General features: G+C 36.2%; 1 protein-coding gene across 6 annotated transcripts in view; it reads right to left on the minus strand.

Moving 5' to 3' along the window:
• Positions 1 to 15869, minus strand: part of TECRL (trans-2,3-enoyl-CoA reductase like) — a 76496-nt gene that overhangs the window by 38829 nt on the left and 21798 nt on the right. For all 6 annotated transcript variants that reach the window (XM_087916049.1, XM_087916054.1, XM_026719600.2 and 3 more), the window contains one exon: positions 13862 to 13967. In XM_087916049.1, the coding sequence (XP_087772175.1) occupies positions 13862 to 13967 (106 nt within the window). The remainder of the gene's footprint in view (positions 1 to 13861; positions 13968 to 15869) is intronic.

Genomic DNA, 15869 nt, shown 5'->3' on the forward strand with positions numbered 1-15869 from the left:
GTCACTCTCCCCAACTTTCACAACTTCACAACTTCAACACCCTCTATCCCTTCATCTCTGTTATTAAGAGTCAAATCCGCTATAGCTGATCCTCTAGCTTTCTCATCTATTTTTAGATGACAAAGTTGTTAGCTAGGCTAATCAGGAACCTATTTGATCTCCCACTTGATGCAGTTTGTCTCCCAGTTGATGTCAAGTAGTTAAAGTCTCCATTACTACTGTGGTGTGTTTGGTATGGATATATTAACTATTAGCAAAAAGTTCATCTATTTCTGCTTGTTGGGCAGCTGTACTATGCACCTCTGGCAATATCATTCTTTTTTTCTTTTATATTAACCAATATACACTTTAAGGGGGCTTTCATCCTAGGTTTTATGTATTTCTGTAGAGGTGTAGTGATTTCTTACATATAATGCAATTCCACCCCCTCTTTGTTAGATCTGTTTCTTTTGAACAGTTTATATCTTTGTAGCAGTACATTCCAATTATGAGTTTCACCCCATCAAGTTTCAATAAAAAAACAATTATAACACATATGCCCTCATATATTAGTACTTCAAGTTCACCCTATTTGTTCCTCATACTTTGAACATTGGTATATAAACATCTGATCCTGGGTTTTCTTCCTCCTCCTGTTTTATATCTGAGTTTTCCTTCTTTCCCACCACTCTCATCTCCTTGTTTGATTGGTTGTCCTAGGGTTTATGCTTTAGGATTAGGCCCTAAAGATCACTGAAAATTGTTGTCACCCTCACCCCTTAGTTTTAGTTCAAAGCTCTTTGGATAAGCTGAGCCAGTCATTTTCCAAATACAATTTCATGGCTATTGTGAATTGTAGCCATCTCCTGTCAGAACCTGTTCACGTAGAGGCCAGGGGTCCCCAAACCTGGCAACTTTAAAGACTGTGGACTTCAATTCCCAGAGTTGAAGTCCACAGTCTTAAAGTTGCCAAGTTTGGGGACCTCTGATGTAGGCAAACAATATATCAGACTGGTTTAGGGAATCCAAATTTCTCTTGATGGCCTCAACCCTTAAACATTGATGTTTTTATTTCTATAATAAATTATTTCCAAAAATTTCTAAAATCCTCTGTTTCCTCATTGGATGTTGACCTTCCATTGGAAATACAAATGAAAAGATGACTTGTGCTCCTGTTTGGTTTTTACACTAAGCTGTTCATAGTTTTTGATATTGTTTTCAGATTCATTGTTGTATCCTTTGTCTCCACACATAGAAGAGAAGAAAGGGATAGTAATTTGCATGCTTGATTATTTTAGTAAGGCTTTCAATCACATGTTTGATTTTTGGTCCTGGAGACAAAGATACAGCCCCTAAATTGATTGATTGACTTACAAATGCTGATTCTGTTCCTCCAAGAAGTGAATCTTCTAACACATGCCTCTTTGCTCTTGGGAATGTCTGGACTAGGGTTTCCTGCAGACATGGGAATGCTTAATGATGTTTCTTCTCCAAGTGTCTGCATACTTTCTTCCAGGAGGGAAGATATGAAATCAATTGCTCAGTTCTATTGTGCAGGATTGTATTGTACTGAGCTGCACTAGGCAGCAGGAACATTTGTTCTTGGTTGTCATTTTCTTCTGTGAGTGAGGTGTTGTCATTGGTCTACCTCTAAAGGTTCATGTAGTAGGTTAATTTCTTCTAGTAGTTGTTTGTTCCTTTTTTACTATGTTCAGATAAGATCTTTTTTTTGGTTGGAGTTTCCCATTTTGTATACCCGAGTCTCAGAGTGGCTAGAATTGCCTCTAGACCAGACTCTTAATTTTTCTTCAAGTATTTCTATTTCATTTACATTTGGTACAAGTGTAATTTGGGTATTCTATGGGCATGAATACTACATGGAACATATTTTGCAAATCTCAACAGCATCACTCTCTTTTCCATGATTACTTCTCCATGACTAGTTGTAAAATTAAACATTTCAAACATTTTCAGCTTCCAAAAAATTAAAAAAATCATTTTTTTAAATAATTTCAAAATTACAATTCTTAAATGTTAGTCTTTTTGATTCCTTTTGTACTAACTTCAAATGCAAATGAGATTGTCCTCCAGATATAGTTTGTAATCCACAGATGTATTAAAGAATAAGAGTTGAATAAAAGATTGGAAAGAAAAAAAAATAAAAATCTCAGGTGAAAAGAAAAAAATCAAATATGAGCTGGTAATTAGTGCTAAAGTTTGTTTTAAAAAATAAGTAGTTTGTAATAATACAGAAGAGATTCTTTCTTTTAAAAATTTTGTAATCTTTTATGGTTTGCATTTCAAAAGGAAATAGACAGGACAGGCAGAATAGAATATAAGTAATGATAGCAGAGAAATAGAAACCCTGGAACGTCTTACTGCCAGTTAAGTTTTATTAAGCATTTGTTCTTATTGCTTGAACTTGTAGTATTATTGCTCTTCAGTAATCTTCATGGATCATTCAGGAAAGAATTATTAAAAAACAAAGCAAGTCTTTTTGAATGCTGAGCTATGGTAAAGAAAATCTGGATATGTATATGTTTTTATATTTTTTCATATATAGGTAGAGTAGAAAGAGTATATATATATATATATATATATATATATATATATATATATATATATATATATATATATATATATATATATATATGAATTGAGCAGCAAAATCCACCACCCCACTACTTTGGGACAAGATAAAACAACTTACAACTTGGAGAGGCTGAACTGAAACCACTTACAAAAATGCACAAACTCTTGAAGAAACTAAAGAAATTAGCACCTCAAAAATCCCCAGAGAATCCATCAGTATGTGCAGTAGAATCCAGCCTAACTAAATTAAATACAGATGAAGCTGATAGAATAAGACACCAAGAAGTTACTAACATCCTATGCACCAAGCAAACCACCCAAAAGCAACTTGCACCAAAGAGGAACTAAAAGCCCTGCAAGCCCTAAAAAATGACAGCAGCATAATCATACTTCCAGAAGATAAAGGTAATGCCACAGTAGTGGTAATGGTGGTCAGAAAAGACTACGAAAACAAAATTGACAGACCTACTCCAAGACTCCATATACAAACCGATAAACACCGACCCAACCACATATCTGGAAAAAATAACCAAGAAGAAAATTATAACCAGCCAGCATGAGCAAAGAGATCCAACAGACTGATCATTCCAAGAGAAAAATCTTCCAGATGCCCCAAACTATACGGCCTCCCCAAAATACACAAAGAAGGCATACCTCTCAGACCCATAGTCAGTCTCCAGAGGGCACCACTACAAAAAACCTAAGCTAAACATTTAGCAAAGCAGCTACAGTCCCATGCTGAAGCAGCAGCTTCACATGTACAAAACTCACCACTTCTTGCGAAATGATCAAAGATCTACATGACGAACAAGAAGATCTGCTTGTAAGTTTTGACATGGTTTCACTATTCACTCAAGTCCCAATAAAAAAACTCTTGAAATCATCCAAAAATAGAAATACCAACCAGCTAAACACCTCAAGGAACTAGCAGAACACTGCTTTAAACCAACACCTATTTCATATACAAAGGACAAAGATACAAGCCCAAATTGAAGGAGCCTCTCATGGGATCACCACTGTCACCTGTCATTGCAAACCTGTTCATGGAAGAATTCGAATCCAGAGCCCTGGCTAATGCCACCCACAAACCCAAACTATGGTTAAGATACATCGATGACACATTTGTGATTTGAGCCCCAAGGAAAAGAAAACCTAAACAATTTCCTAAGACACCTAAACAGCACACACCCCAAAATCAAGTTCACCATGGAAATGGAAACAAACAAACAACTACCATTCCTAGATGTGCTAATCTACAAAAAAAACAGATGGGCACACTAGGACACACCCATATACCAGAAGAAAACACACACAAACCGCTACCTCAACACCCAATCCCACCACCACCCAGCACAGATAAACTCTGTGGCCAAAACACTAATCGCCAGAACCAAACGTCCTGGCAAACAAGACACACATAAAGACTGAACCTAATGCACCCACGACTAAAATACTGACAGCCAATGGCTTCCGCTGCAAAAGCTCAAAAATCACTGGCTTGATTCACAAAACACACTGAGACATAATGGGAGACCTAGAAGATGAACAACAGACCTATGGAACAGCTGTTCTGACCTACATAAGAGGTACTACAGACAAAATCAGTAAGATACTACACAGGCATCACATCAAGACTGCCTTCAAAACAGACAGAAAAATAGCAGCCATCCTAAGAAACTCCAAAGATAAAATTGACCTGGAAAGCCAAGGCATATCACGAAGTCCCCTGTGCATCATGTCCAGCTTACATACATTGGACAGACAAATAGAAAATAAGTACCCGCCTGGATGAACACAAAAATGCAGTCAAAAAGCTAGAACACACTTCCTCACTAGTCCAACACATGAAAGCCACAGGTCAGCAGCATCAACTTCAATGGCACCAAAACCCTAGCCACTATAGAAAACTCCAGCCACAGAATCATCAGAGAAGCCATAGAGATTGAAAAAAAAGACCTGAAAGCATGAATAGAAGAGATGATTCCACCAGACTGTCAATTATTTGGGAAGACTGCACTCACAAACAAAAAAATCTCCACACCACAAGCCAGGCAACACTCTGAGCACAAAACAGATTCCCCCTGATACCTCCAGCTCAAACACACCCCAACCAGGCATCCAGATGAAACCTAGCTTCCTAATAAATGATAGCCATCCATTTACTCAGAGCCAAACTGCACTAAAAGCCTCCAATACAGGAACACAATGTTGCCAGCCAATCAAGACAAAAAAAGCCAGAAAACAGAAGATATTAGAAACACCCAATCAAGCAGAACACAGCAAACTCTAAGACCAATAACAAAGCACAGACCAGGAATCCCAACCAATCAGGATGAAGAAAGAACCATTCTGACACAGCAGTAGGCTAGCCCCAAATTTAAAACTGAAATGGCTGTGAAAGTCTGACTCACAGACAAACACAATCTAGAAGCCTGATGATGGCTGGCTGATGAGATCTGCTTCGAAAACGTTGCTACAACTTTAAAAGCACAACTATAATGACATGGAATAATATAATAATATAAATATCTGAACAAAACTGAATACCATAATATATATATATACATACCATACATATATATATGTATGTTATTCAGCTTTGATTGGATTATTTTCCCCTATGTCATTATAGTTGTCACTTAAAGACTAGCAAAGTTTCAACAACGTTCATCAGCCATCATCAGCATGGTCTGTGAGGACAAAACAGATGAACACAATACAGAAGCCTGATGATGGCAGATGAGATTCTGCTGAAACGTTGCTACAACTTTAAAAGCACAACCTATAATGACATGGGAGCTACCCAATCAAAGCTGAATAACATACATGTAAGTACCCGCAAAAACTTAAGAAAACAAATTACACACACACACACACACACACACACACACACACACACACACACACACAGTCCATATATAACCACAGTCCATCCTTCCATCCATCCATCATTTTATATATAAAACACACACAAGTACAGGTAGTCATCAACTTATAACCATAACTATTTGTTAAGTTGGTTTTCCCCATTTTATGACCTTTCTTGCCTCAATTGTTGTAAACAAATGAATCACTGTGGTTGATAAGTTAGTTACCCAGTTTGTTAAGTGAACCTGGCTTTCTGATTACTTTGCTATATCAAATGGATGTAATTTTGTGATAGAAATTTAATAGACTGATATAAAACTTCATATGATATATATAACCACTGGTTGAAAGTATAACACAAATTTTGATAAAACTTGGAACATCTCATATAGTATGATTTAGTCATGAATGATTAATAACTGATAAATTATAAGCATATGTTCGTTGGACAAGTGAAGACTGATATATTGTAGTAAATGATTACAAAAGAATGCACAAAAGATTTGTAACCATCTGACACACTGTATGTATATAAAAGAAAATGGTTCTATGTTTTTATTGTATGTGTATGTTGTCCCAGTTTTATGTTAGTTTGTAGGCTTTACAGAAGTCTATATAGATTGCTTTTTGCAAGTTGTGTAGTCCATAGTGCAGTATAAGAGGTGCAGATTACAGGATAGCCATGTGGTAAATGCAAAATGTTTAGGGTGGGGTGGGGCAGGGTGGGGCAGGGCCAACCAGTGGTGTGGTTTGTTCTATGAGAGCGCGCTTTGCACAGCACAGCACTCAAAGACTGTCCTTGGTGTCGGTAATGGTGAGGTAAGCTGTTCTTAGCTCAGCTGAGGTACAGCAAATGGCTCTGCCATGTGAATCAGCTGAGCTAAAAAAAAACAAGGGAATTTAGGACAGGAAAGGCGGAGCAGGTGGGCAGGGCCAGCGAGAGGTGGTATTTGCCAGTTTTCCAAACTACTCAAAATTTCAGATATCAGTTTGCCCAAACTGGTCCAAACTGGCTGAATACCACTTCCGGACCACACATTGAGTGATGTGGCTTAGCCTGTTACTAATACATCTGGTGGTGATGCTGTCTAACCCACATTTTTCTATCTTATCACAGTTGTGGTCTATTTCATCAAAGGCCTTACTGAAATATAAGTAAATTACAGTAGAATTTTGCTGGTACATTACTTTAGTCACTTTGTCAAAGAAGGCATAAAGTTTGTCTGGCATGATCTGGCATGGGATTTGACAAACACATATTGACTTTTGGTTATAACTTTGCTTGCCTCTTGGTGTTTGCAGATGCTTGATTATCTTTTCTAGGATCTTCCCAAGTATTGATGTCAGGCTGATGAGTCTGTGGTTTCCTGAATCAATGTTTCCCCTTTTTTGAAGATGGGAATAACATCAGCTCTTTTCCAATCCTCTCATAGTTCCCCAGTATTCCAGTATCTTTGAAACATATAGTTCAATTATTCCAAGATTATGTCTACCAGCTCCTTCAGAACCCTGGATATAATCCATCTGATCCTGATGATTTAAATTTATCTATGCTGGACAGGTGTTCTCTTACTATTTTCTTGCCTATTTTAATATGTATTCCGAGTCTGTCTGTTACTGTTCTGTTTTTGGTAGGTTCTGTTGGGTTTTTTTTTTTTTGCATGTAGACAGATGCAAAGAATGAATTAAGCAGCTCTGCTTTTTCCTTGCTGCCCATCACTTTCTTGCCATCTTCTCTAATTGGTCGATCAATTGTTTCCTTGTCTTTTTTTGTTTTACATGTTGAAAAAAAGTTTTTATTTTTTATTTTTTTACAATTGTGGCAAGTCTTGGTTCATTCTGAGCCCTAGCTTTTCTGAATTCATCTTTGTAGAGTGAGTGTCCCACTCATTCACACATACCACAAGTGTTAGGAGTCTTTATTAAGGATTCCAAGCCTGAATTAATATTCCCCAGCAATTCCCTGTACCAGCACCAGCTCACTATCAATGAGACTATTCAAAAGAAGCCAGCACTAATCCACAAGGCAAAAGCAAGTCCAGTCCACTAGGCAAATTGTCTCAAAGCAAGGCAAGTCTCAAGGCAAGGTTGACAGTTGACGTAGCATTATCCAAAGCTTTTGTCTTTCAGTTTATCAGAGTTTTTTTTTATTCAACTATGCTGGTTTCTTCTTGGATCTCTTATTTTTCTTTTTCATTTGATTGTGGTGGACTGGGCTTCTTAATCTCATTTTTCAGAATTTTCCAAGCTTTAGTTTTTTTAAAAAAAGATGTTTATCCATGGAATCCTTCCCAAGCTTTCTCTAAGTTTGTTGGAAACAGCTATCTTGATGTATAAGGCACTATTTTAATTTTGTTCTATTGCTTGTGTCTGCATTATATTGAATTCCAATATGTCATGGTCACTCTCCCCCAACTTCACAACTTCACAACTTCAACACCCTCTATCCCTTCATCTCTGTTATTAAGAGTCAAATCCGCTATAGCTGATCCTCTAGCTTTCTCATCTATTTTTAGATGACAAAGTTGTTAGCTAGGCTAATCAGGAACCTATTTGATCTCCCACTTGATGCAGTTTGTCTCCCAGTTGATGTCAAGTAGTTAAAGTCTCCCATTACTACTGTGGTGTGTTTGGTATGGATATATTAACTATTAGCAAAAAGTTCATCTATTTCTGCTTGTTGGGCAGCTGTACTATGCACCTCTGGCAATATCATTCTTTTTTTCTTTTATATTAACCAATATACACTTTAAGGGGGCTTTCATCCTAGGTTTTATGTATTTCTGTAGAGGTGTAGTGATTTCTTACATATAATGCAATTCCACCCCCTCTTTTGTTAGATCTGTTTCTTTTGAACAGTTTATATCTTTGTAGCAGTACATTCCAATTATGAGTTTCACCCCATCAAGTTTCAATAAAAACAATTATAACACATATGCCCTCATATATTAGTACTTCAAGTTCACCCTATTTGTTCCTCATACTTTGAACATTGGTATATAAACATCTGATCCTGGGTTTTCTTCCTCCTCCTGTTTTATATCTGAGTTTTCCTTCTTTCCCACCACTCTCTATCTCCTTGTTTGATTGGTTGTCCTAGGGTTTATGCTTAGGATTAGGCCCTAAAGATCCTAAAAATTGATCACCCTCACCCCTTAGTTTTAGTTCAAAGCTCTTTGGATAAGCTGAGCCAGTCATTTTCCAAATACAATTTCATGGCTATTGTGAATTGTAGCCATCTCCTGTCAGAACCTGTTCACGTAGGCCAGGGGTCCCCAAACCTGGCAACTTTTAAGACTTGTGGACTTCAATTCCCAGAGTTGAAGTCCACAAGTCTTAAAGTTGCCAAGTTTGGGGACCTCTGATGTAGGCAATATATAGACTATGGTTTAGGAATCCAAATTTCTCTTGATGGCCTCAACCCTTAAACTGATGGTTTATTTCTATAATAAATTATTTCCAAAATTTCTAAAATCCTCTGTTTCCTCATTGGATGTTGACCTTCCATTGGAAATACAAATGAAAAGATGACTTGTGCTCCTGTTTGGTTTTTACACTAAGCTGTTCATAGTTTTTTGATATTGTTTTCAGATTCATTGTTGTATCCTTTGTCTCCACATAGAAGAGAAGAAAGGGATAGTAATTTGCATGCTTGATTATTTTAGTAAGGCTTTCAATCACATGTTTGATTTTTGGTCCTGGGAGACAAGATACAGCCCTAAATTGATTGATTGACTTACAAATGCTGATTCTGTTCCTCCAAGAAGTGAATCTTCTAACACATGCCTCTTTTGCTCTTGGGAATGTCTGGACTAGGTTTCCTGCAGACATGGGAATGCTTAATGATGTTTCTTCTCCAAGTGTCTGCATACTTTCTTCCAGGAGGGAAGATATGAAATCAATTGCTCAGCTGCAGCAGGATTGTATTGTACTGAGCTGCACTAGGCAGCAGGAACATTTGTTCTTGGTTGTCATTTTCTTCTGTGAGTGAGGTGTTGTCATTGGTCTACCTCTAAAGGTTCATGTAGTAGGTTAATTTCTTCTAGTAGTTGTTTGTTCCTTACTATGTTCAGATAAGATCTTTTTTTGGTTGGAGTTTCCCATTTTGTATACCGAGTCTCAGAGTGGCTAGAATTGCCTCTAGACCAGACTCTTAATTTTTCTTCAAGTATTTCATTTCATTTACATTTGGTACAAGTGTAATTTGGGTATTCTATGGGCATGAATACTACATGGAACATATTTTGCAAATCTCAACAGCATCACTCTCTTTTTCCATGATTACTTCTCCATGACTAGTTGTAAAAATTAAACATTTCAAACATTTTCAGCTTCCAAAAATTAAAAAAAAATCATTTTTTTTAAATAATTTCAAAAATTACAATTCTTAAATGTTAGTCTTTTGATTCCTTTTGTGGCTAACTTCAAATGCAAATGAGATTGTCCTCCAGATATAGTTTGTAATCCACAGATGTATTAAAGAATAAGAGTTGAATAAAAGATTGAAAGAAAAAAATAAAATCTCAGGTGAAAAGAAAAAAATCAAATATGAGCTGGTAATTAGTGCTAAAGTTTGTTTTAAAAATAAGTAGTTTGTAATAATACAGAAGAGATTCTTTCTTTTAAAAATTTTGTAATCTTTATGGTTTGCATTTCAAAAGGAAATAGAACAGGACAGGACAGAATAGAATAGTAATGATAGCAGAGAAATAGAAACTGAATGTCTTACTGCCAGTTAAGTTTTATTAAGCATTTGTTCTTATTGCTTGAACTTGTAGTATTATTGCTCTTCAGTAATCTTCATGGATCATTCAGGAAAGAATTATTAAAAACAAAGCAAGTCTTTTGAATGCTGAGCTATGGTAAAGAAAATCTGGATATGTATATGTTTTTATATTTTTCATATATATATATATATATATATATATATATATATATATATATATATATATATATATATATATATATATATATATATATATATATATATATATATGAATTGAGCAGCAAAATCCACCTCTACTTTGGGACAAGATAAAACAACTTACAACTTGGAGAGCTGAAACTGAAACCACTTACAAAAATGACAAACTCTTGAAGAAACCTAAAAAAAATTAGCACCTCAAAAAATCCCCAGAGAATCCATCATATGTGCAGTAGAATCCAGCCTAACTAAATTAAATACAGATGAAGCTGATAGAATAAGACACCAAGTTACTAACATCCTATGCACAAGCAAACCACCCAAAAGCAACTTGCACAAAGAGGAACTAAAAGCCCTGCAAGCCCTAAAAAATGACAGCAGCATAATCATACTTCCAGAAGATAAAGGTAATGCCACAGTAGTAATGGTCAGAAAAGACTACGAAACAAAATTGACAGACCTACTCCAAGACTCCATATACAAACCGATAAACACCGACCCAACCACATATCTGGAAAAAATAACCAAGAAGAAAATTATAACCAGCCACATGAGCAAAGAGATCCAACAGACGATCATTCCAAGAGAAAAATCTTCCAGATGCCCCAAACTATACGGCCTCCCAAAAATACACAAAGAAGGCATACCTCTCAGACCCATAGTCAGCTCCAGAGGAGCACCACTACAAAACCTAGCTAAACACTTAGCAAAGCAGCTACAGTCCCATGCTGAAGCAGCAGCTTCACATGTACAAAACTCATACCACTTCTTGGAAATGATCAAAGATCTACACATCGAACAAGAAGATCTGCTTGTAAGTTTTGACATGGTTTCACTATTCACTCAAGTCCCAATAAAAAAAACTCTTGAAATCATCAAAAATAAATACCAACCAGCTAAACACCTCAAGGAACTAGCAGAACACTGCTTAACCAACACATATTTCATATACAAAGGACAAAGATACAAGCAAATTGAAGGAGCCTCTATGGGATCACCACTGTCACCTGTCATTGCAAACCTGTTCATGGAAGAATTCGAATCCAGAGCCCTGGCTAATGCCACCCACAAACCCAAACTATGGTTAAGATACATCGATGACACATTTGTGATTTGGCCCCAAGGAAAAGAAAACCTAAACAATTTCCTAAGACACCTAAACAGCACACACCCCAAAATCAAGTTCACCATGGAAATGGAAACAAACAAACAACTACCATTCCTAGATGTGCTAATCTACAAAAAAACAGATGGCACACTAGGACACACCATATACCAGAAGAAAACACACACAAACCGCTACCTCAACACCCAATCCCACCACCACCCAGCACAGATAAACTCTGTGGCCAAAACACTAATCGCCAGAACCAAACGTCTGGCAAACAAGACACACATAAAGACTGAACTATGCACCCTGACTAAAATACTGACAGCCAATGGCTTCCACAAAAGCAAAATCACTGGCTTGATTCACAAAAACACACTGAGACATAATGGAGACCTAGAAGATGAACAGACCTATGGAACAGCTGTTCTGACCTACATAAGAGGTACTACAGACAAAATCAGTAAGATACTACACAGGCATCACATCAAGACTGCCTTCAAAACAGACAGAAAAATAGCAGCCATCCTAAGAAACTCCAAAGATAAAATTGACCTGGAAAACCAAGGCATATACGAAGTCCCCTGTGCATCATGTCCAGCGACATACATTGGACAGACAAATAGAAGAATAAGTACCCGCCTGGATGAACACAAAAATGCAGTCAAAAAGCTAGAACACACTTCCTCACTAGTCCAACACATGAAAGCCACAGGTCATAGCATCAACTTCAATGGCACCAAAACCCTAGCCACTATAGAAAACTCCAGCCACAGAATCATCAGAGAAGCCATAGAGATTGAAAAAAGACCTGAAAGCATGAATAGAAGAGATGATTCCACCAGACTGTCAATTATTTGGAAGACTGCACTCACAAACAAAAAAATCTCCACACCACAAGCCAGGCAAACACCTGAGCACAAACAGATTCCCCCTGATACCTCCAGCTCAAACACACCCCAACCAGGCATCCAGATGAAACCTAGCTTCCTAATAAATGATAGCCATCCATTTACTCAGAGCCAAACTGCACTAAAAGCCTCCAATACAGGAACACAATGTTGCCAGCCAATCAAGACAAAAAAAGCCGCAAAACAGAAGATATTAGAAACACCAATCAAGCAGAACACAGCAAACTCTAAGACCAATAAACACAGACCAGGAATCCCAACCAATCAGGATGAAGAAAGAACCATTCTGACACAGCAGTAGGCTAGCCCCAAATTTAAAACTGAAATGGCTGTGAAAGTCTGACTCACAGACAAACACAATACAGAAGCCTGATGATGGCTGATGAGATTCTGCCGAAACGTTGCTACAACTTTAAAAGCACAACTATAATGACATGGAATAATATAATAATATAAATATCTGAACAAAACTGAATACCATAATATATATATATATACCATACATATATATATGTATGTTATTCAGCTTTGATTGGATATTTTCCATGTCATTATAGTTGTGCTAAAGTTAACAACAACGTTCAGCTCTCATCAGCCATCATCAGGCTCTGTCATTGTATTTGTCTGTGAGGACAAACAGATGAACACAATACAGAAGCCTGATGATGGCAGATGAGATTCTGCTGAAACGTTGCTACAACTTTAAAAGCACAACTATAATGACATGGAAAAATACCCAATCAAAGCTGAATAACATACATGTAAGTACCCGCAAAAACTTAAGAAAACAAATTACACACACACACACACACACACACACACACACACACACACACAGTCCATATATATACAGTCCATCCTTCCATCCATCCATCATTTTTATATATATAAAACACACACAAGTACAGGTAGTCATCAACTTATAACCATAACTATTTGTTAAGTTGGTTTTTCCCCATTTTATGACCTTTCTTGCCTCAATTGTTAAATGAATCACTGTGGTTGATAAGTTAGTTACCCAGTTGTTAAGTGAACCTGGCTTTCTGATTGACTTTGCTTATCAAATGGATGTAAAAGGAGATCTCATGATCCTGGGCAAAGGTCATGAATATGAACCAGTTACCCAACATATAAATTTTGATCACACGATCATGAGGATGCTGGAAAGGTTGTAACTTTAAAAAAAATGGTCATAAGTCACTTTTTTCAGTGCCGTTCTAATTCTGAGCCATCATTAAACGAACTATTGTAAGTTGGGGACAACCTGTACACTGCCTGCAATTAAATTTTCAGGGTAATTTACTGACCTCCACCTATCATTCTCTCTTAACCTAACTTAAATTGGAGGGGTTGTTCAGATGAGAATATAACGCACCACATGAGTAACTCAGAAAGCAGGACAGAAATGCAACAAACACACTAAGAATACCTTTTTAATGCTTATTCATTTCTATAGTATATTTTATGAATGTTAATCACCTTGATCATATTTTTCAGTGGTGTATGTCCTTCTGAGATCTTGTGCACAAAGAGCGTTTCCAGAAGAAGCCTGATATAATGTAAACAGTGACAGATGCAGGCCAAACTGCAGAAATAATCAAGAATAAGAAATAAACATTTTTTTAAAAAAACAAATCTGATGCTATTGTAGGCTGAAATCTAATCTATTGTAGCTCAAACCTAATCTATCATAGCAAAGAATCTAAACAACTTGCTCTGTCTATGATTCATTTGCTTAGTAGCCTACAGCAAATCACTCTGATTTTGAAAAATGTAGATTATTATAATACTGACATTTTTTTCATTAAAAAGTTCATGCAGATGAAATACTTCGAATATACTAAAACACAGGTAATTTTGAAGTGCTGTTATTAAAAGGAAAAACTTTAGCCAACTTAAAAATTCAACTTATCCAATTTATCAATTAAATTGAACTCAGCCAACTCATTTAATTTGATTATAACTACTAAAAGTTGCTGAAAGTATTTTATTTCATCTGTTTTTTGTTACGTTCATTTGTATTTATAGACTGAGATAGAATTTGCAGACAAGACATGCATTGGAACTATTTGACCTATGTGGTTCTGCAACAGTCAAAATACACATGCATGATTTGAATTAACAATAAGACATGCAGTTTTATCATTTAAAAACTCAATATATTTCAATTAATTGTTTCCTAATTTGTTATAATTATGAGACTTTAAAAATACAGGGCAAGAGAACAGCTTTTTAAGAGAGTAGAATATGGAAAAAAGACAACCATATTCATTTTATCCTTCATCATATTCACAATGTATATATACAAACACATTTCCCAAATATATTGTTTCAAATTCATATAGATAACTATTTAGAATTTATTTCTTATTAATTTATGAGTTTAGATACTTCTTTGGTTAAGACCATTGTAAGAATGTTCAAAAACAATAGTCCCAGCTGACCATTTTCAAGATGCCTGCTGGACAGTAAGAGTATCGTTTTTCTCTTACTGATAATCTGTTGATTTCACTGCTAAACCTGATTCTTTGGCATGCTGCTCCCTGGTTTTGAATGAGAGCACTTAGGAATGACCCAAGATGACTTCTGGAAAAATGGGGGACCCAGTGGAATCTTGAAAATTCCAATTCCCTCTGGAAGCAACTGAAAAGCCACTGGGCATATCCACCTTCCTGTCAAGCAGGAAGTTTTAAAATTTTAATTTTGTTCTGTTTTACTATTATTGTTTTTTCTATTAACCACTGTGTCACTAATATGTCATATAGAAGTCAGATCAACAAATTGTTAATAGATTTAGTAGTTTAATTTTTTGTGGGAGGGGTCTGTTTCGCAACTGCTGGGAACTAATATTGTAGTAACATGTTAATCAGTATACAACTCAAGGGGATAATATATGTGTATAATATGTTGTGGTGGTGGTTTGATGCATCTTTTTAATGTTCTGATTGCTTTGTGTTTTGTGTTTTCTTTTTATAACTTCTTCAATTTTTATTTAGTTTTGTATTTTGTATTTTAACTTTGAATAAAATTATATACACACACACACACACACACACACATACATACATATACATATACATATACATACACATACATATACATACACACACACACACACACGTGCGCGCGCACACACACACACACACACACTAGTAATGGCTGATGTATCAGCTGCATAGTGATTATACTGAACCCCGAATGAATGAACCTTTATTATTTTAATAAAGTTTCATTCATTTGGGGTTCAGTATAATCACTATGCAGCTGATACCCAGTTTAAACCTCAATTTTGGGGTATACATTTTCATCGAAATAACAAAATAACAGAATAACAGAGTAGGAAGGGATCGTGGAGTTCTTCTAGTACACCCAATATTATTTTTTACAAATGATTGGCTTCTTAAAAATATCCAGTGTTGGAGCATCTACAAAGGCAAGTTGTTCCACTGGTTGATTGTTCTCACTGTCAGGAAGTTTCTCCTTAGTT

Source organism: Pseudonaja textilis, chromosome Z (genome assembly GCF_049901715.1).
Source record: "Pseudonaja textilis isolate UNSWEBS1 chromosome Z, rPseTex1.2, whole genome shotgun sequence".
In the NCBI taxonomy this organism is placed as follows: domain Eukaryota; kingdom Metazoa; phylum Chordata; class Lepidosauria; order Squamata; family Elapidae; genus Pseudonaja; species Pseudonaja textilis.